We start from the raw sequence: 20,533 nt of genomic DNA on the forward strand, positions 1-20,533 counted from the left end.
GAATGGGAGGGTCAATGCTGGATCAGCAAGCAGAGTCCTGAGAAAACAAATGGTCTGTATATAGTTTCAGTTACCACTCTGCAGCAGCCATTTTCAGCTTCAGGGTCAGGACCTCGCAAGGACTCACAGTAACTTTAGGGTGGCAAGAAAAGCTTAACTTACAGCTTACAAATTTAGCCTCTATAAATTCAAGATATTATGTACTTGTGATGATGGTCTCTATTAAACGCTCAGTTTTATTGGTGTCTTGTTTGACAGACAGATTTAAGAAACAAATGGAGTATGTCTCTTTGGCTGGAACGTCCAACAACGGTTGGTTCAATTAAAAAGCCACAAGTCAAAAAGGTTTAGAATCAAATCTGCATCTTTACTGTGCATCTGCTATTAACAGAACTCTTCAGTTGATCACTTCAGCAATCTGAGATCCCATTTATTCATTTTACATCCATTTAGCCTCCAAGAAAATTTTACTCAATTCTTTTTACGAATATTCACAAAAAGTTAGCTGAATCACATACTGTACAAGCTAATTTTGAATATTTATTTTTTAAAATAATTTACGTACATATTTAAAAAGTAGGACACTCATGTTCCAAAAATTAACTGAAGATTTCCAAAAGCTAGTGTGCAAGAAGATGATCATCCACTGACTTTGTGCCTGATCGGGACTGTAGGATCTAAACAGGAGACAAGGTAACACCCAAAACTCACACCTACCTTTATAGTGACAAGGTAAACTTTGAGATAATAGGTTAACATTCATAACTTAAGCAAGTCTTTGATGCCTTTGGTTTGGCTTTCTTTTATGATCAGGAGATTACTCATTTTATTTTATGAAATCTGCCAGCTGAGAAGTTATTGCAAGGGGTGGATTGTCCTGCGTGTCATCAGCTCAGGTGAACGCATGCAGCAAGACTTCCTTAGATGTGATCAATAAATGTAGCCTTTTGGAGGCACAATGATTCAGTGATTTTCTCATAAGCATGAAAAGTTGTGTTTTTCAAGTCATTATGAATATGCATAGTCACAGGTTACTTATAAGCAGACTGTGATAGCACACAGTCAGATGGTAAGACACAGTTGTCTGACAGTAAACAATTCAGATTCAAACAGGCAACTTTAAATGCATATAACTCAAGACACTGCCATCAGTACGGTACAATCAAGATCACATTATATCACATGTTGCCCCATTATGATGATATGTACATTAACCAAAATGACTGTTTTGGCAATACTGACATAGATTGGAGTAAATGTTAACCATCCAGTTAGGGAGGATCTCTCAAGTGCCTGAAAGAATGGAAAAGATCGCCCTGTCTGGTTCAGAGGAAATATTCAACAACATCACATCCCTTCACAGCCATCCTTCTGCTGCCCTGTTGTTCGCCTTGACCTCATTCAACCTCTGAGCCATTACTGGTGAATTCACTTTGTAGAGTCAACATTCTGAGCTTAATCTTTTGTTAACCTTTCTCCAGAGATGAAGTAACATCCCAGGCTTCAAAGTAAACCTCTCTGAGGGAACCAGCACTATTGATCGACTGTCCTTTGAGCGTCTACTCAGCCTTTGCAGGTCCACCTCAGAAGCTGCACTTGTTCCCGAGCCCGATATGAGCAAGCTGAGGTCTCTTTTCGTGAGTGAGCACCTAGCCGTTCAGTCTCTGTGTAACCACCTCTCTGTACATGATAGAGATGTACACAAAGAGAAGTAGGATTACAAAGAAATCGTCCATGAATCCCAGGAGACCGAAAAGTGCCTCGGGGAGGATGTCGAGCGGCGAGGCCAGGTAGGTGAGTGCACCAACTAAACAGAGAAGAATACGAATCCTGAACATCCAGAAGAGGCCACCCACAGAAAACATCTCCCTAAAGGCGTGACGAAGCAGGGTAGGCACATCGCGCAGCCTGTCCATAAACTGAGAAGACAGAAGAGAGAAAATATAAAGAGAAAGTCTGTTCTAAATATACATCTGCTTAGAATAAACTTCATGAGTTAGTCTCTCATCTGCATACTTGTGTCTTTTAACGGATTCTACAATTTGGAGGGACATTACAAATAGAATTTTAATCTTTCAAAAAAATCAAAAACATAATAATCAATACTGCTTTCTACATACTTTCATAATATTTAATATAAGAGGACAAAGAGTGTTTCTAACAGCATAGTCAACCCTTTTCTATTTCAAGAACTGTTCCAAATCCCACATATGTGTACAGAATTTAAATATGAATATAAAGCAAATCGACTGCAGCCCAAGTATACATATGGCTGTAGTACACTCACAGATCTTGGCTGGCCTGAGAACCTGCGGTTGTAATCATTAATGTCTCTTAATATCAGCAGAGGTTCTGCTTCGCCATCCTGGACCCTCTGGGGACTGGCATGCTCATGAAATAGCGGGAAGAGCAATGTTACCTGGACAAAGAAAAAATAATCAACACGTGACAACACTGATGCCAAAATGTTATAGTATGACGTACACCTACATGAATAAAAACATCTGAATGAAGAAACAGAAAGACTGTGTATGCAGTCTTACTGTGTAACAAAGTGAAACAGGATCAGAGGCTACCAGAAGAAGAAGCAGGACGACTACAAACACCCTCACTAACACAAATATCATCCATCATACATTCTCTTTGACAGAAAACAATTAGACCTAAACATAAAAGGTCCAGTGTGCAATATGTACATATGTTCTGTCTCATATGTACAGACAGAACAGGTCCTCTTCACTGACAAAATATAAACATAGAAGATGCATTTCCACTTCCTTCCAGAGTACAAACGTGAAGCCAAAATGATTGGGCAGTGGAGTTATTGCCCACAGACCGGCCTGACCCAATTAAAAGCACCAAAAGACCAAAGTTAGTGTTCATAGATGAGGATTTTCCATTTATCTCTATGGGTGAATCTGAAAGCAGGCAATATTAACAGTTACTTGTATGTCTGCCATGTGAAAAATTGTAATACTATTGATAAAGCTCAGCTCAACCATTCTACACCCAAAATTTATCACAAGTCTCACCGTTTGTCTGCAGATGGGGCACTTAATAGCACCCAACCAGGTGCCATATCTCCAGTAAGCTATAATGCAGGAGCCTATACAGGACAAAGACATCACTTTATCACACAAACACACAAGTACAACAAAAGAGCTAATATCTCCTCAGTTATAATTTGAGTCATTTGAATTTTTACAACTATACTTGTTTCTGTGTATTATCTAAAGATAAGCCTCACATCAGTGTCTGCTAACCGAATCTAGCTAAGAAAACATGCTCAAGAAGCGATGATTGCTTTTTTCTCTCTGTTTCATGATATAACAACTTTGCATAGTGCATATTCCTAGAATCTCTATAACACTCTTACCACAGAAAAGGTGTCCACAATTGGTTTCCACAGGCAGGACAGCCTGCTGTAAACACACAGGACAAGACATGTCGGTATAATACTGCTGTCTGGTCTCCGCCTGAGAATTTTCATCCTAACAGAAAGAAATCAAACACACAGATAAGATAAACAGTAATCGCAGAGTAGATGATTCTGAAATTCATCTGTTGATTGAGAAATAAAATACAAGTGTATGAAAGATAAAAAGATAAAGCATATTTACCTAGTGCACAATATAGTAATTGAGGAAAAATTTCTTAAAAATTTATAAAATTTGTTTGTGGTTAATTTTAAGAAACATAGTCCCTTTGCAGCTTCCTGTGATTTTAGGGCTTTTCAGCTTACTTTCCCAGCTTTCTACTACTTTCTAGTATAAATACTTAAAATGGTGCTCAAAACTAAATACATCTTGATACAATAACACAAAAAATATTTGAAAGCATTATAATGGTAATACCCGTGTCTGACGTCTGGTGCAAGACTACCAGTTAAACCAAACACAAAGGTGCTGAAATTGCAGTGTTTATTACTATTGTACGTCTGATTTTATATGTAAAAAAAAAACAGATTTTGTGTATTTGTGTTGTTTGTACGTTATCTTAGTCAACCATACTTGTCCAGAATGTCTACAGTAGCATTTGGTTGTGTACCTGTTCTGTTTGGAGCTGTTGTCGGACAGCTCGAACGTGCTCCTGATTCTCAGGGTGAATATTCTGCTCCTCTTGTCTGTAGGGTCAAAAGGCAGACATTTAGAATCATAATATTCCACAGTCGAAACTTATGAGTGCAACAGCTCTTTAAACTATGCAAACTGATAAGATGATTTTATGTCCAAATTTTAAATCTTGGATTGGATGAATCTTCAAATGATATAAAGCAAAAGGTAAAAGGGCAGGCAGTTGTAGAAAATTCAGTGCTCTATTATCTGACCACAGTGGCCGAAACTGATCACTGTCTACTACCAACAGGGATGAAAAAACGATTGGTCCAATCAGTTTAATTTTAATGTTCATAAATATGAACCAGCAGTCTGCTACGTGGTCCACCTTTGACCACCTTTTACTGAAAAATGTCTAAATGAGTTTCTCCAAAAGTTAGAGTAACTCTGAATTATCTACTTTGTGATTCTTCTTTACATTCACATCACTGTGAATTTGCTGTATACCTGCAGAGCAGAGTGAGGAGGCCTGCAAGGAAGGTGATACTGAGGACCACAACAAACAAGACCTGGTTGCTGACACCCTCAATGAGGGTGTCCTCATCTTGGATCAGGTAGTCCAAGTCCCCACATTGACTGTCCTCCATCACCCACAATCATATCCTACAACACTAGGAAACAAAGAGGCAAAAACAGGTTAGCATTTCACTGGACACTGTTCTGTTACTGAATTAATACTATGTTTATTATTAATAAGTACTTTATGTATATAAACTGCTTTTAACAGTCTATGAATTATGTAAATACTGACACATCCTTTAACGCACCAGAGCAAGGACTGAGAGCTTTAAATGTCATGTTTTTGAAGATAACCAGAATCATAACTTTCTTGCTGCCACTGTCAAAAACAATCTAAAAACACTTCACATTTAAACACTTTCATTTTTCATTTTTCACTAGGCACAACACAAGCTTGCTGTTTGTCCCAATTGCAAGCAGTTTTAACTTCACAATGAGAACATCGGGGACGGTTCAAAAATGAAAATTATAAGAAATAATATATATACAATAAATAAATAAAGCAAAGGAGGATGTTACTGCTTAGGGTTACTTTGCTGACATTATGAGCTAGCACTGTCTGTCGTAAGATTACCGTACTACTGCTCCCTGCACTGCTAACGTTAGCTAAGTTTAGCGTTGGCGTAGAGTAGCCATGACTCGCCAGTTAGGCTAAATATTGTGTTCGGATGCTGAGCAATCCCGGGTTTAGAAGACGTCTTGTGTTGCTGTTTAATACCTCTAGCTAATGTCTGACAGTGGAGGACACAACATTGTCTACCAACGTCAGCAGTATCAATACCTAAATATAATACAGAGCGTTATGACACACGAGCACAATCAAGCTAATAAAGTCCACATGTAACCTAGTAAACTGCAGTATAAGATGAAACATGACGAAATGACCTCACGTACCTATAATAGATCCGCTTAGACTTATCCACTCTGTTCTTGAGTCTCAAGATATTTTGCTTTCCAGAAATGGCAGATTTTCAGAGACTGAACACAAGATGGCAATAACTGGCCAGAAGGAATTCAAAGCAGAGAAGAAGAAAAAAATTGGGCGTTCATGTACCACCCAGCCAATCATAACAGTCAGCGTTTTTGTACTCTGAACAAAGATATATACAACAACAAAGAAACTCTAATATAGGAATGTGTTATAAATATATTATATAGGAAGTATTGCCGAGGAGCAACCACAGCCCTTCTCCGTAGGGCCGCGACACGAACGAAGAAACGCGAGAACCGTTATTGTACGTCAGTAATGTTTCTTCGCTCTGATTGGACGAACAAGGTTTCGCCGACTTTAAATATTCATGACTTGCTTGGTCATCATGGGAAAAAAATATCGGCTTCAGTACTTGTAAAATATAGCTAGCTATATTTGGTAGCTAAACTTTGCCACGGCACATTTTAACTGAGGCAAAATGCCTCGTTATGCGCAGTTAGTTATGGGCCCAGCGGGTAGCGGTAAGGTGAGTTGTCCGTCATTCAGTTATACGTGCTGACGTCCTTTGCTATGTTATTAGGCTAAGGCGCTAAGCTATGGCGTGAGGTTCTCCTCCGCATGACGTTAGACGTTAGCAGCCTTATAACTGTTTATTATTGGAGTTTTTATTTTCCATTTCAGAGCACCTACTGCTCCACCATGGTCGAGCATTCACAGTCCATTAACCGCTCAGTTCAGGTGGTCAATCTGGACCCAGCAGCTGAGCACTTTGACTATCCTGTCATGGCAGGTAAATAAAGCGTGTTTAACTTACATGAAACGATAATTACGTCTAATTACAAAGAGTAAATCTTAGTCTTACATAACCCAGAACAGAGGTGTCACAAAATAAACACACGTGTTTTAAGGGAAGAAATATTGTTATTACATGTACATGCAAGCCATTACCCATTAGACAATGTTTAATGTCTAAAGCACTACAGCACTATGATGGGGTTTGCTAACAATGAATGGATGGAGGTAGTTAGTTCATGTGAAGTAAAATATTACATATTTAAGTATGACCAGTGACCACATAGGTCGCAGAAACAGTATAAGAAAATAGTACAAAACAGTACATTGTATCATAAAGAGATAAGATTTGGGTTGCTTAAGTTCTGTTCTTCAAGACAACCCTATTTTTCTTCTGTGCCCTCAGACATCCGTGAGCTTATCCAGGTGGACGATGTGATGGAAGACCATTCTCTCAGATTTGGCCCTAATGGAGGCCTGGTCTTCTGCATGGAGTACTTTGCTAACAACTTCGATTGGCTGGAGGAAAGCCTGGGTCATGTCGAGGATGACTACATACTGTTCGATTGCCCAGGTAAACAGTGTGGCAGTGTGGGAACGCTGAAGCCAGTGCAGAATGCATTTACCCACTTCTGTTTGTGCTGGGTATGATCCTGTATGATTAGTACTGCTTGAAGAGCAAGGCAGCTTGAGTAACAAATGAACAGGAGATACTAAAATGAGATTTGCCTTGGTTTTCATTCCAGCATTTTTGATTATGAATTACTGTGTCACCAATATTTACATCAGAATTAGAGATACAGCTTTGTACCAGTTTTCACAGCTTTAATGCAGTTTTGACAAGTGGGTTGTTTTTGCAGGTCAGATTGAACTTTACACACACCTCCCTGTAATGAGGCAGTTGGTGGAGCAGCTCCAGCAGTGGGAGTTTCGAGTGTGTGGAGTCTTTCTGGTAGACTCCCAGTTCATGGTGGAGTCTTTCAAGGTAACTGCTGATCTGTACACTATCTTTATCTGTTTATGTGAGCCTCCTTTATGTCTAATCATACTTCATTTCTTAATTTACATAACTTAAAGTAGTTGTGAAAGCATGTGAAACATTTCCCCTCGTCTGTTAATGCAGTTCATCTCAGGAGTCATGGCTGCTCTGAGTGCCATGGTGTCATTAGAGATCCCTCAAGTAAACATCATGACAAAAATGGACCTGCTTAGTCCCAAAGCCAAGAAGGAAATTGAAAAGTAAGTTTTTAATGGCTTCAACCTCAGTTAAGCTGTTATAAAAAAAAACCTAAGCCTTGTAAAAGAGGGCCGTCAGCTGTTTTCTTAATTCTTACTAAGTTAAGCTTGCCAATTAAACAGGCTTTGCTTTCACCAGGTACCTGGACCCAGACATGTATTCAATGATGGAAGATAACTCAGATACCATCAGGAGCACAAAGTTCAAGAAGTTGACTCAAGCCATCTGTGGTCTGGTAAGAGAAGTCTGTAATTTGATATTTCATTTTGTTTTGGGTCAGGATTTAGAATTATTTTGATAAGATGGTCTCTTTCTGTCTGTTCGTCCAGATTGATGACTACAGTATGGTGAGATTCCTTCCCTTTGACCGCACAGATGAGGAAGGTATTAACATAGTATTGCAACACATTGACTTCTCTATACAGTATGGAGAGGACCTGGAGTTCAAGGAACCAAAGGTGAAGAAACAAACAAAAATGAAACACAATGAAATATCATTTAACAGTATGGATAAAGTAATTACAAGTTATTTTTTGTGATTCAATTTTTTTTTCTTTTCTGCAGGAGGTTGATGAAGAGTCTGCTAACCTAAATTATGATGAGATTTTTCAAGACAAAGTGGACAGTTGAGGAGTAATGTGACTCCAAAAAAGGACTTGTCAGAGTTTTAATAAAACATTTAAGGCTGATGAAGATACGAGATTTGCGATATCAAACCCATATGGAGACCTATGGAGGCTGTAAGGACACTGAGGAAGGGACATGAGGAAGCACACTCTCCAAACATCATCACTTATCTTATGTGATAAAAGTTTTCCTTTTTATATGCTTTTCTGATAAATTGTGATTTCATCCCATTCATGTTTCATTATTTCAAGACAATGGTCAAGTTTTAAAGAGTTGTTATTAAATCAATGTATTACTTATATATTTTTAAATAAAAGAAATACAAAAACTTGACTGCCTGTGTGAGAAGAACGTGTGTTTACCGCCCCCATGTGGTAGCTACGCCACATAACATGTAGCTACTTCCTGTTAAGCTGAAGGGTGGGACAGGCGGAAGCAGGGCTCTGAGGTGCTAGTATTTTTCTCTCGCTGAGCAGTTGGACTGATATATATCACTCAACATGCCGGTGAGTGAATTCTACTTGATTATTGACCACTATAAGCGTCAGCTGTGCGATTTTAAGCAAAAAAATCTGCGTAGAAACACAGCTGTGTGATACAAGGCCTCCGAGTTAACGTTAACTGTGATGACGTTAGCATAGCTCGCTACCTACGTTAGCATTTGTTCGCAAGTTAGTGATGTAGGGCATGCCAGAAATGACAAATTTGCCGTTGTTTTATGTGCTTTTCTGTACAATGTTCCTAGTACAGTATCTGTAATATATTTGGTATCTTAGCCGTTACGACATATGTTACCGCTGTAGAGATGTCTTCGATGCTATCTGACAGAAATGAAGCTAGTAAAATATAACGTTGGGTGACAGCAACTTTTTCTCTTTTTTTTAAGGCGTATCACTCAAGCCTGATGTTCCCCGAAACCAGGCTGGTGGGGAATATGGCTTTGCTCCCCATCAAAACCCAGTTCAAGGGCCCAGCCAGAGGAGACGGTAATGCTCTATGGTCGTTTTAGTCACACAAGTGGAGCCAAGCCCTCTTAGTCACAGAAACACAAACGTTATTTTTAGTGTTATTGGTTTATTCACCAGCATAAGTCAGTTTCATGCAGGGTTTCGTGCCTTGTTATGGCACTGCTCAGTTCCTGATATATGCAGCAGCTTCACTTCCATATATGGCCTGAAGTGTGCATTCTTATGTTCACCTTCTTCGTTAAAGTCTGTTGCCATTTAACAACTTTTCAGTGTCCTTAAAGCGTGGTAAAGTGGATGTCCCTAATCTAAAGAAAGATTTAATAAGTAGTGAACAGAATTTTTGTTACAGGGTCAAATGGTAGGGTCACAGTTGGATATATTTTTCTCCACTGCATAACAGTAAACGTCAGATTACGACACTTTATCTGGGGATTATAATTGTATAATATTTGACTAATACGAGCAATGGCAGTCAAGGGAAGCTTGGGGTAGTTTCTCTGAAGCCTGTACAGGATATAACAAATCAGACATAGAGCTTTACACAACAGAAAAGTTAGCCGACCAGAACAGGAAATGACTCCCTGCACTGATAAACATGCATTATAGTTGCAAATTCTCAAATTACTCGTATGCATTGAATTGACATACTGATTGATACTTTTTTTTAACTTTCAGGTATAGATTCAGACATCATTGATGAGGCTATCTACTACTTCAAGGCCAATGTTTTCTTTAAGAACTATGAAATCAAGGTAATGCATGTATTGTCACTTGTAATTTATTACAAATAAGGAATAATGATGTGTAAAATTTTAAAAATGTTTGGGTGAGGGACAAATATGTACCTCTGTTATGTGTTCGTTCCTGTCTGTGTTTTCTCTTCCCCATCTGTCTGTCTGTATTGAAGCAGCTGTGCTTTTCATTCTTCCACATGCCCCAGCCTGCTTCTTCCTGTTCCCCTCAGCCATGCATAGTCACTCAGGATTTAAACTGTGCAAATTTCTTACTGTTTGTACCTGACTGAAAATGTACCAATTACAGCAACATTTATGTTTTAGACAAAATACATACTTTTCAGTTTAATTCCAGACATTTCAGGCAGTAATGTGTGTGTGTGCTTTGTTTCTTTCAGAATGAGGCGGACAGGACGCTTATCTATGTCACACTCTACATTTCTGAATGCCTAAAGAGGCTACAGAAGGTAAACTGCATGTTTGTGAATATACTGAGTTTACAGTGGTGGACATGTGCATTTTAAACTAACTTCATACAAATATTAATATTTGTAGCAACAATTAGAAGGCTTGTGTTAAAGTAGGGGTCCTAAATTAGTGGCAGGGATCCAATAGGGACTGACAACATCATTGGTTTTTTTTTTAGAGAGTCATTAAATGATGAGCAGAATGTTACTCACTGGGAGAGTGAATTAGCTGCTTGAATGCTTATTTAGTTGGGTGCTTGTAAAACAGGTAATTAACCCTTTGCATTGGTGTTTGTGTGTGCTTTTTACAGTGCAGCTCCAGGAGCCAGGGTGAGAAGGAGATGTATACTCTGGGCATCACCAACTTTCCCATTCCTGGAGAACCTGGCTTTCCTCTCAATGCTATGTATGTTAAACCTGCAAACAAGCAGGAGGAAGGTAAGAACCAACCCCGATTCAAGGTCTAATAGTGCCTCCAGTAGTTGGCAAAGAGTAAGAAGAAAACAAGAAATGCATGTCTTGCTCAGCCGGACATTTAGCCATATTTCTACTGATTGTTACCAGTGGATCATTTAAGCCCATTCAAGCTGTTGTCTGAATTAGTGCCAGTTCCCTCGTACCCTTCTCATTTTTCATGCGTCATCAAATTCCCAGCATGAAGTTAATATCAAGCCCAAAATAGCAACGACTGACCAGAGCCCCATCAGCTCTATGAAGCCTGGAAGTGCTGTTTCATGTGAACATGGTGTCTTCCAACTTTGTTCTTACAGCAGTGTTGTTGATCAAACTCAGTGGAAGTAGGTTTGGACATTTAGTCATCCCTCTTACTGAAATAACACAATGTCGATTTTGCAGCGAATCCTCTCAGAATTGTCAAAACTGTGCTTTAGTTCTAAAGATAAAATATGTTAAGGTGAGAGATCCACCTTTCTAGTTTGGCTGTAGCAGTAATGCATGAAAGATTGTGCTAAGGTGTGTCTTGTCTCATAGTGAAGTGCTAAAAACAATAGTTGACGATGATATTACTCTTTCTGCAACCTTCTCCAGAGACTATGAGGGCGTACCTCCAGCAGATCCGCCAGGAGACAGGCTTGAGGCTATGTGACCGTGTATTTGACCCCCAGACAGACAAACCCAGCAAGGTGAGTGCAGATTTATATGCACGTGACACTCACACCAGGTAATTGGCAAATCTAATAAATTATGAACAGGTTTAAAACCATGATAAGAAAGGTGCATTGGACCAACTCTAACCCACATTTCCTGTGTCTGAGTGAATTATTCTGGGCTAATGTAACCTTTGTTCAGAACATAATCACTGGGTTAACTGCACCCAGGGCAGTTTAAATTGTAATAGAAAGCAAGGCTTTGTTACTAAAGAAAAGGAAAATTGAGCAGCAGTTCAAAATAGTTTCTCTCCAGATTTCAGCACTAAAATGCTGTATCCTGTTGCCTTGTGATGAATAGGTCACGTGCTGCCCAGTTGTATTTTTTTTAAGCCTTGTCACAGGTAGTTTCTTTGTTTCTTTTTTTCCAGTGGTGGGTGTGCTTTGTCAAGAAGCAATTCATGAACAAAAGTCTGTCAGCTCCTGGACAGTGAACAACTCAGGATCCACAGTTTCTATTCTACACCTGCAAGATGGATGGATGGATGGATTTTTTTCTTTGGGTGGGGTGTGCTTTTGTGTTGCTCAGATGATTTTATACTCTTTCAGTTTAAAGATATCTCATGTCTCTGGATGTTGACCATATTGAGCTGGTGCTTAATTCAATAAAGCAGTCAAGGCGATTGGAAAATAAAGGTGTGCTCTATTTTGTTACTATTGCATTTTATACTTAAAACAATTCACTCACATTGGGTATTGATTAACAGTAAGCACTGAATAAAGTTAAATCTGAAAAGTTAGACTAACTTGCGTAGAGGAGGGAAAGGGAAACATTTATAATTTAGAAAGTGGGTGCATCAAACTACTACTCAACAAATTCTGTCCTTATTAAGCATACTAATTGCTGTTATTGTTTACCTCTAATAAGTCACTTGAGCAGCACATCAATTTGTGGGTGCTATAGGCTTTTATTCCAGCAGACATTTTGACTCTTCACAGCAGGAAAAGCACAGGTTACTAATAACATTAACAACTGCTGCATTCAAGTGTCCCAGTAAGCTGTGACGGAGGCTCAGAAGCAATGATGCGGAATTCAGCCATAAATTTCTTTATACCCTCTTCCTGCTGCGATGTGTCAAAATAAGTCTTATGTGAAGACGGTTTGTTTGAAGCTCTACTGTACAACGACGACACACAACCTCTTCTGTAGACAAGGTGACTATGGTTTCAGGTGAGGAGTTAAACAACGTTTTTTTTTTTTTCCAAGTAAGGACAAGCAGTTTTTATTTACAGTTAAAAAAAACGTAGCATGTTCATTAAAAACAGATTAACTGATGTACTGTCTTTGGTTTGTCCAAAATAGTTTTTCTGGATTCAAAACAAAAAAAGCCTTCAGATGTAGTCCTCATTGAAGGTAAGTTTCCTCTGCTGGCAGTAAAGGTTAAGGCAGCACTAGGTGATAAGTTTGCCCCCTCAGGGAGAGAAGGAACACGTTCTCTGCAGAACATGTAGGGTGTGCAAGCCAGTGTCTATTATTTCCATCTGTTTAACGACTGCAAATAACTCCAAAGTTGCATCATTGGTTAAATAAACGTAGACCGGTTGGCTCAGTGTGGCAGGTTGAAAGAAAAACCTCCATAACAGACAAGATGCATCTAAAAATAATCTCACTCAAAATAAATAGGTAAATACAAAGCAAACTAACCAACTTCAGAAAATGTGGCATTTATCATTTCTCCTAAAATCTGTTGAGTATATGCATAATTTGTCACATCTGTCCTCCTGTGAATGAAACCAGAATTAGTCTGACGATTTTCCACCATCAGTTGCAAATCTTGTGGAAAATTGAAAAGTACTTTTGGCAGCGTAGATGCCACAGCAACATTCAATCTAACTGCAAGAGACAAATTAGTAGAGAAATATGGATTGATATTTTTTTTCCCCAGAGTATTTTTCTTCTTTCAGTGAATACTGAATGATGATACTGTTGTGCCCCGTGGTCATTTAGCTCACTTTGGAGTACCGAGCTGTCAAATTCCCTGTGCAGTTCCACCCTGAAACAAAATAATCGTGTCAGTCTGGTCATCATCATTGGTTGATGTATAAAACACTAGACTTAAAATGGCTTTACAAGGACAGCCCTCACCTAAATGATCAACAGTACCTTTATAGATCCAAACTACAGCTCACTGTGTGCAATATGGTATAATGATCCCTGGTGGGTGGTTGTACTTACAATTTTGATGACTGGAGTGAGAGTTTAGTCAAAAGCCATCTCTTGACTCCTCCGCACACAGCGAGCCACCTTTTTCTTAAAAACCCCTGCAGGATCCTCCCGCCACTCTTTCTGCAAGACATTAGATATAGAAAACCCCTCACACTTCCTCTTGTGCTTTGTGTCTCACTGCTTCTTCAAAGCACATTTTGCACAAAAAGTGTGCTCTTTTTTTTTTTTTTTTTTTACAGTCAACTGCAGTAACTGCATTCAACTTAGTCATTTCACATTTTAATATCTTGAGACACATGAGACACCCTTAAGAAAACTAGGAATTAAATGCCTTCTATGGTCTCTTATGGCTTGCAAATAAAGTCTGAAACATGGTCAAAAAAAAAAAAAATAATAACCCCAGCTTGAGTGTTCTTATGTGACACTTACAGCTGCATCCACATTGGCAGGAGAGTCTCCATTGGGGTCTGCCAGCATGGAAATAACACTGATCATGATGGTCTCTACTGTATGGATTGGCAGCCAGCGCTCCTCTGGCTTCTCATAGCCATACTTGTCCTCACCAGGTTCGTGCAGGATGGAGATGCAGACGTCGCCATTTTTTGCCACTGGCAGAAAACAAGAAGACAGAGAGACACATTTGTACTAAAGAAAAGATGAGATACTACACTTGTTGAGAAATGGGTAAAGTCAAATCTAATCCCTTTAATGTTGATGTCAGATAAAGGTTCAGTAGGTAGCTTTTATAAAAAAAAATCATTTAGTCGTATTTGCTGAAGCTGTCGCTGTCTCCTGAGAGCAGTACGATAGCTAATCTGAAAAATAAAACAAAAATCAGGTTCCTCTGACTCCTCCTCGTGCTCCATTTGCGAGAATCTGCTCCGCATGAGCAAAATCAAAGTCAAGCTTAATATCTTCAGCGCACTGCTTCAGAAGGAGAATGGCAAACACAATAGCTGCCGTAAAATACTGACCATCCCTCATTTACCTACAGTGCACAAAACACGTGTCCCGGCTCCACAGGGAGCTTCAGGCTAATTATGATGGACGCCATTGTGCTCATATCAATGGCGAAAACATTTGTGTGTTGTGTACTAGCCAGGCAGCATTTGCTCAGCATGCCCAGTTTTCTTTTCTGTGTTATTAACCAAAGGGTCGGCGTGAAAGTCCAATAATACAGCTCCCTCTTCCTGTAGAAACAGTCTTCCAGTATTTAGCTATCTTAACATTCATTTCACATTAACTGCAGAACAAAAAAATTTCAAATTTCAAATGCTTTCTTTGATACTTTGAAAACAGTTGCTCGACAAGTGAGTTACCATTTGGATGCCAGATTTCTGTGATGAACTTCATCTTGGGAGGCCTCAGAGGATAGTCATGGGGGAAGGTTAAGGTAGCTTTGAAGAACCCCCCTTCACTACAAATGACAGAGGATGATGTTAAAATTTATGCTGGGGATTGAGTGAATATACAGCTCAGCTGCAAGTGACTGCAAGTTTAATGGTAAGTAATTTCACTCACAACAATGTGTCTTGAGGCCCGATGACGACCACTTCCCACTGATAGATGTCATCGTCATCTATAAGACCTGCAGAAAAGCCTTCAACTGGGTTCTTGTTGAGCTCTGAAATTTAAGTCAGAATCAGAACCAGCTTTATTGTCCAAGTATACATACAAGTAATTTTACAGTTTTTATTAATGCTGTCAATGTACTTCCACAGAAATATACATAACAGCTACTACAAGGACAACAAAGCAACCAAAAACAGGTAAAGAATAGACAGACCTATTACGTGGGCAAGTGTGTGAAATTTATAATGACAATAACGATAACGAACAACAACTTCAAATAAAACGTCTGGATACAAGTGACATGTTTTTGTCAGTTGTAAACAATACAAATAGTACAAAAACATAAATACTGAACAGATATACATATAGACAAGTAGACATGTCTATATTTAGGATTTATATTGACAGTGCATAGAGATGTACAGGCCAAAAAGGCGTTCAGCTCAAACTGTAAAAATACGATCAAATGCAATATAAACTGTTAAACTTTGTCAGAGACAAAGCACATCAACATGGGGAGTAAGTACTTCACAGTTAGTTGGTGAGTGTGGTGATACTGAAAAAGCTTTAGTGCTTATTGAGCAACTAGCCTGAGTCATATCCTCTGAACAGCTGTCCGGTAACAGATTTACGCCGTCTTTACACGTGCATTTCAAAGTTTCCTGTCACGAGCGGTATATGTCTACCTAAAAACGAATGTTAATCAAATAAAACAACGACAGGGACGAAACATAACTAGCGGTATCACGTGGTAGTTCAATATACAGCAAAATAAGCTCCAGAAGCAAGAGTTAGCCAACTTACCTGCTAACTGTTTACGTAGTAACAACGAAGACTGTTCCGTCATTTTAAAGCTGCCTCGGTATACGTTTTCTGTTGTTACTTGTATTAATAAAGAAAGCTAACTGACTATCAAACTGTCAACTCTGTTAAATTAACAATGGATCAAAGGAAGCAGAGCACACGGTCCACGTTTTCTACTCTGTCAGTCTGTCTGTCTGACAACACCAATAACATGAGTTAAAAAAAAATGAAAGAGGCACTATTGCGCTAATTTTGCCCTCAGAAAGGCCTGTCAGGCAAACTTTACTTTCCCACTGTGCCCTGTTCCCATGAGGTTCACTAGTTAAATAAAAGTTAAAGTCAGAGTCATAGCCATGGACAGGGTATATGGCTGTTCATTTTGGCAAATGAGCTGGAATTTATTGCGCACACAGCAAACGAAGTGCTGCCTGTGAGGCCTAACCCAGAGCCATACGATTTAATTAAAAAAAAAAAAAAATCTTTTTCTTCTTCGTGTAATTTCGCTGCAGGCTGTCGGGTGCATTACTGCCACTAACAGTTTGTCATAAATACTACACATTCTGTTTGTGTTCGAGACATCACATCCTTAGGTGTAGCCATGTCACATACAACAAGGCCAAATGCGTGTGGTGTTAATTTCATTATTTACGTTAAGAATTACCTGCATTTGTAATGTAGGTAAATGTAAATGTAAATTTACATTGCAGGGAAATGTTACAAACGTTACAAAGCAATGTCTATAAAAAAAAACTGTATTCCCAGGTTGGTGTTTTGACTCTTTTGGACGATAGTGCACTGTATGTTTAAATCAGTAGCAATGCAATTGAAAATACAATAAAATCACTCAGTATTTCCTGACCGCAGTCATATAGTGTGCAGAAGGCTGTAGCAGTCTGCACTAAAGTAAGAGTCAACTCATAAAAAAGTGTCCTAGTCTCAGTAGTATTATTACATCATCACTTTCCTTCAAATGTGTCCCCTTCTGAAATAATGGTGTACCATAATCCCAGTTGGTCCTGTCACTGCATCGGTGAAAGAAAATACCTGTTGTGGTGTTACTTGTCTGACACTGGTGAGAACTGACCATTCCTGTCTTAGCAGCAATGCCTAAATAACCATGTATGCTACAGACCTGCAAAAATCTGCTGGTGCAATACCCAGTTCTCCTTTCATAACCTCATCATCGTTTGGCTGTACAGAAATATAGAATTCACATATTAGTGTTTGATACATATTTTCTATACACACCTCATATCTGTCTTCTCATAACTTTACTGTCTGCTGCATGTTTTAACACATACAGAGAAATCAAACCATGTATAAAACTCTGAGCCAGTTTGTAAGCATTTATTTCTATTTATTGGCCTGTATGAACCTGGATATCATGATTTCAAGCTACATATTTTCCTTTGACTTTTAACACTACTGTACATCATCTAAGCTCTAAAACATTCCACTGCTGTGTTGGTTCATTTCGTTCGCTTTCACTGACTCATGCAGTTTGTCTAACAGAGAAAAAAATACTTGTTTGGATCAGAGTTTTTCAAATTTATTCCGCATTCTGGGCTCGTCCAACCGGTAAGAGACCTGAGTATTGATACCTCACGTGCTAGAGTGGTTATATATCTCACCTGTTTTGAAAATGCCTAGAGATTCCCCAAGAGGAGCTGAGAAACTCTGCTGTGGAGAGAAATGTCAGCACTACCCTGTTTAGCCTGCTGCCATTGCGACCTGGGCCCTGATAAGTGGCAAAAAATGGATGGAGGGAACTTTTGAGCGCTAATAATATTACTGGCATAATGAAACTATACTTACTGTGTATATGGCGGTCTCATTTGTGCAAGCTAATGATACAATTAAATGCAGTGTCATTTAGCCAGTGATATAGTACACTCTTGTTAAAAATCTTCTATGCATTTCCCTTTGTGCATATTATCGAAGAATGCACTCAAACCAGAGAGGAAAAAGACACAGAGCCCTGGTCAGCGGCTAATAGCAGGTAATTTGTTGCATTGATTAGAGCTGTCTCAATGTTGTTCTGAGGTCGAAACCACATTTGAGTATGGTATTGATACTCTTTAAACCTAGAAAGTGAAAGAGCTACTGAGCTACACCTCTTTACTAGAGAATTTACTATGAAATGGAAGATTGCACATCTTGTACATTATTGTACCTGTAAAAGTCTGGAAATCAGAGATATAATCATTGTATTTTCTCTAAAATATCAAAAAGGTCTGCTGAGAAAAAAGAAGTGGCAGATTGGGACTGGCTCTGAGAAATCCGTTTCATTTTTTCTGTTTGTTTTGGCCGGGTTGAGGATGGCTTTTGAAGATGGATCAGCGCTAGGGACAACTTAATAATGAAGGCCATCTACTACCAGCTTATAAATGATAATCAGGCATATGTAACCTGAAAACGATGGAATTACGTTTCACGCGCTCCTCTAGGAATTTGATGTATCACGCAAACAACTTAGTGCCTGATGTCTTTAAGGAGTCTGTCTGATACACAGGGAGGGTTTTGCTCTATGAATTCAGCAACCCAGTAACCCTCCATCTTTGATTGTTGAAAGGGATTTAAGGTAAACACAAGTTTGAGCCTGAGGCACTGCTGTTCATAGAAACTGACCGAGATGTAAAGGCATTTTGCTGACTTGAACTCGACTGAACATAGAAGTCTCTATCCATTGTGAAAATATGATCAAAGCTATATTGACAAGGTTGTGCACAAAATTTGGTCAAAATAGATCCAGAGTGTCACCTGTGAATTTGACCCCGTGTACTGCTATCTATAACGTGTTTTAAGGTGAACTGCAGTTATTTAATGCACAAACCCTGTGCACATGACCACAATAGCTTGTTTCTCCACGTCCGTAATCAGAATAGTTACCGTTTGTCACACCCATACTCACACTGATAGCTATTATTTTTTAAATGTCTTGCAAACTGTTCCGTTTAATACCCAGATTTTGTTGTGTTACATTGTTTTACAGTTGATACTGTAACATTTGTAGATGCAACCTGTAATTCCTCTGGTCAAACAGACTGCAGCTTTGTAAATTTGCCGTCGTGAGAGTATGCATTTATTCTCTTAATTCGTTTATGAGCTAGAAAGAAACGTACTTTATTATTCTACTCGTGAAACTGCAAAATAGCGTGGTGGGGGAAAGTCACTGTCATGGTGCTAAAGCAATTAGCGAAAAGGTTGTTACCACTGTTGCACTGAAAGCTAGTGGGATTACTCACTCTCTTGGGACTACAGTTGTAAAAAGGGTCACAACAATTTACTGCCTGGAACCAACAGTGGGTTGTTTTTTTTATTCTTTCCAGACCAAAGGGGATATTGAACTTTGCACATCTTATTATCTAGGAAACCAAGTGAAGTAATTAATAGATTCAAACCTCAGGGGTGCGGAGATTGTGTGCTCATCTCCATCTGTTTGTTTTTTTCAATCTTTGACACACGAATGTCAAAGCTATTGCCACGAAAGTTGCAGTGCACATTCAAGCATCAGCAGGAGGAGAACTATTGATTTTCGTAACTCTTTGACCTTTCCTCTAGCAGGGTTTGTTAACTACAAGTGCTGTGGTTTCTTGATTCAGGATCAGTGCTTGCTTGACTGTTTCTGACCAGCCCACGAGACCAAATTAAAAGCGTGCTTCAGTAGATGTCAGTAAAAGTACATTGGCTGGCTGAATGTGGTAATCTAGACTAATTCCTTTACATTGTTTTCAGGAAATTTAATTGCAGTAATGGCTATTTATTGAATGAATGGATTTTGTTTAGAATGTGAATGTTTTCAATTTGAACTTCAATGCCATTAATATACTTCAGTGATGAGGTTATTAGACTAATTTTGACATGTAATTTATGCCTTTAAGACTCAATAGAAATAAAAATCCATTCCTTACAAAATCAGGTTATGTGAAAATCCAGGCATTTTGCGTTTCTGTTACCCTTTGATAGTTGTTTGGGTTTGAAGTTGGAACGTTTGGCGAGACCCTCAGAGTTTATCCACCTACACACAATCCTGACTGAATCCTACTTTTGCTTTTCATCGTTAAATCTTTTCAACGTGTGTGTTTTAATGACTGTGTGGGTTAACAGTGAATTTTCTGGGGTGTTTGTAGTCAAAAAAAGAAAAAAGTAAAAATTTCATAATCAGTTTGCAACATTTCCTTCCATTGTTTGTGAAGACAATTTGATTAGATTTTTTCAGTTCATCCTTTGTTTATGTTTTCTTTACTGTAGATCCAACGGGCTCACTTCTTCTATGTAAAAACTGTCCTCACTGCAAGGGCTATGTACTGCAGAACTTACATCCTGAGAGAGACACAGAGAGAGACTGTAGCTTTAAATGAACTAAGTCCTCGATCACTTCCCTCTACATAACATACAATCAATACGCTATGTTTATGAATCATCATTTTGCTC

At 38.8% G+C, this 20,533-nt stretch overlaps 4 protein-coding genes across 4 annotated transcripts; 2 read left to right on the forward strand and 2 right to left on the reverse strand.

The window, feature by feature from the left end:
- Positions 1-210: 210 nt before the first annotated feature.
- Positions 211-5,772, reverse strand: rnf170 (ring finger protein 170). The gene is made up of 7 exons (XM_046376047.1): positions 5,529-5,772; positions 4,563-4,726; positions 4,048-4,123; positions 3,377-3,491; positions 3,033-3,106; positions 2,288-2,419; positions 211-1,919 (listed from the first exon to the last, which is right to left on the reverse strand). The coding sequence occupies exons 2-7, from the start codon at positions 4,700-4,702 to the stop codon at positions 1,650-1,652; spliced, it is 807 nt and encodes a 268-aa protein (XP_046232003.1). The 5' UTR covers positions 4,703-4,726; positions 5,529-5,772; the 3' UTR covers positions 211-1,649.
- A 125-nt stretch (positions 5,773-5,897) lies between these two features.
- On the forward strand, positions 5,898-8,554 carry gpn3 (GPN-loop GTPase 3). Its single transcript, XM_046376046.1, has 8 exons — positions 5,898-6,091; positions 6,247-6,355; positions 6,764-6,931; positions 7,218-7,342; positions 7,481-7,596; positions 7,733-7,829; positions 7,924-8,052; positions 8,159-8,554. The coding sequence occupies exons 1-8, from the start codon at positions 6,044-6,046 to the stop codon at positions 8,222-8,224; spliced, it is 858 nt and encodes a 285-aa protein (XP_046232002.1). The 5' UTR covers positions 5,898-6,043; the 3' UTR covers positions 8,225-8,554.
- A 24-nt stretch (positions 8,555-8,578) lies between these two features.
- On the forward strand, positions 8,579-12,191 carry arpc3 (actin related protein 2/3 complex, subunit 3). The gene is made up of 7 exons (XM_046376048.1): positions 8,579-8,727; positions 9,108-9,207; positions 9,865-9,941; positions 10,322-10,390; positions 10,702-10,828; positions 11,438-11,532; positions 11,928-12,191. Exons 1-7 carry the CDS (start codon positions 8,722-8,724, stop codon positions 11,988-11,990), a joined length of 537 nt encoding a protein of 178 aa, XP_046232004.1. The 5' UTR covers positions 8,579-8,721; the 3' UTR covers positions 11,991-12,191.
- A 570-nt stretch (positions 12,192-12,761) lies between these two features.
- ube2g1b (ubiquitin-conjugating enzyme E2G 1b (UBC7 homolog, yeast)) lies at positions 12,762-16,550 on the reverse strand. The gene is made up of 6 exons (XM_046376049.1): positions 16,100-16,550; positions 15,245-15,347; positions 15,043-15,140; positions 14,153-14,331; positions 13,733-13,843; positions 12,762-13,550 (listed from the first exon to the last, which is right to left on the reverse strand). Exons 1-5 carry the CDS (start codon positions 16,140-16,142, stop codon positions 13,757-13,759), a joined length of 510 nt encoding a protein of 169 aa, XP_046232005.1. The 5' UTR covers positions 16,143-16,550; the 3' UTR covers positions 12,762-13,550; positions 13,733-13,756.
- Positions 16,551-20,533: the final 3,983 nt, after the last annotated feature.

This window comes from Scatophagus argus, chromosome 20 (assembly GCF_020382885.2).
Source record: "Scatophagus argus isolate fScaArg1 chromosome 20, fScaArg1.pri, whole genome shotgun sequence".
NCBI classification, from domain to species: Eukaryota; Metazoa; Chordata; class Actinopteri; family Scatophagidae; genus Scatophagus; species Scatophagus argus.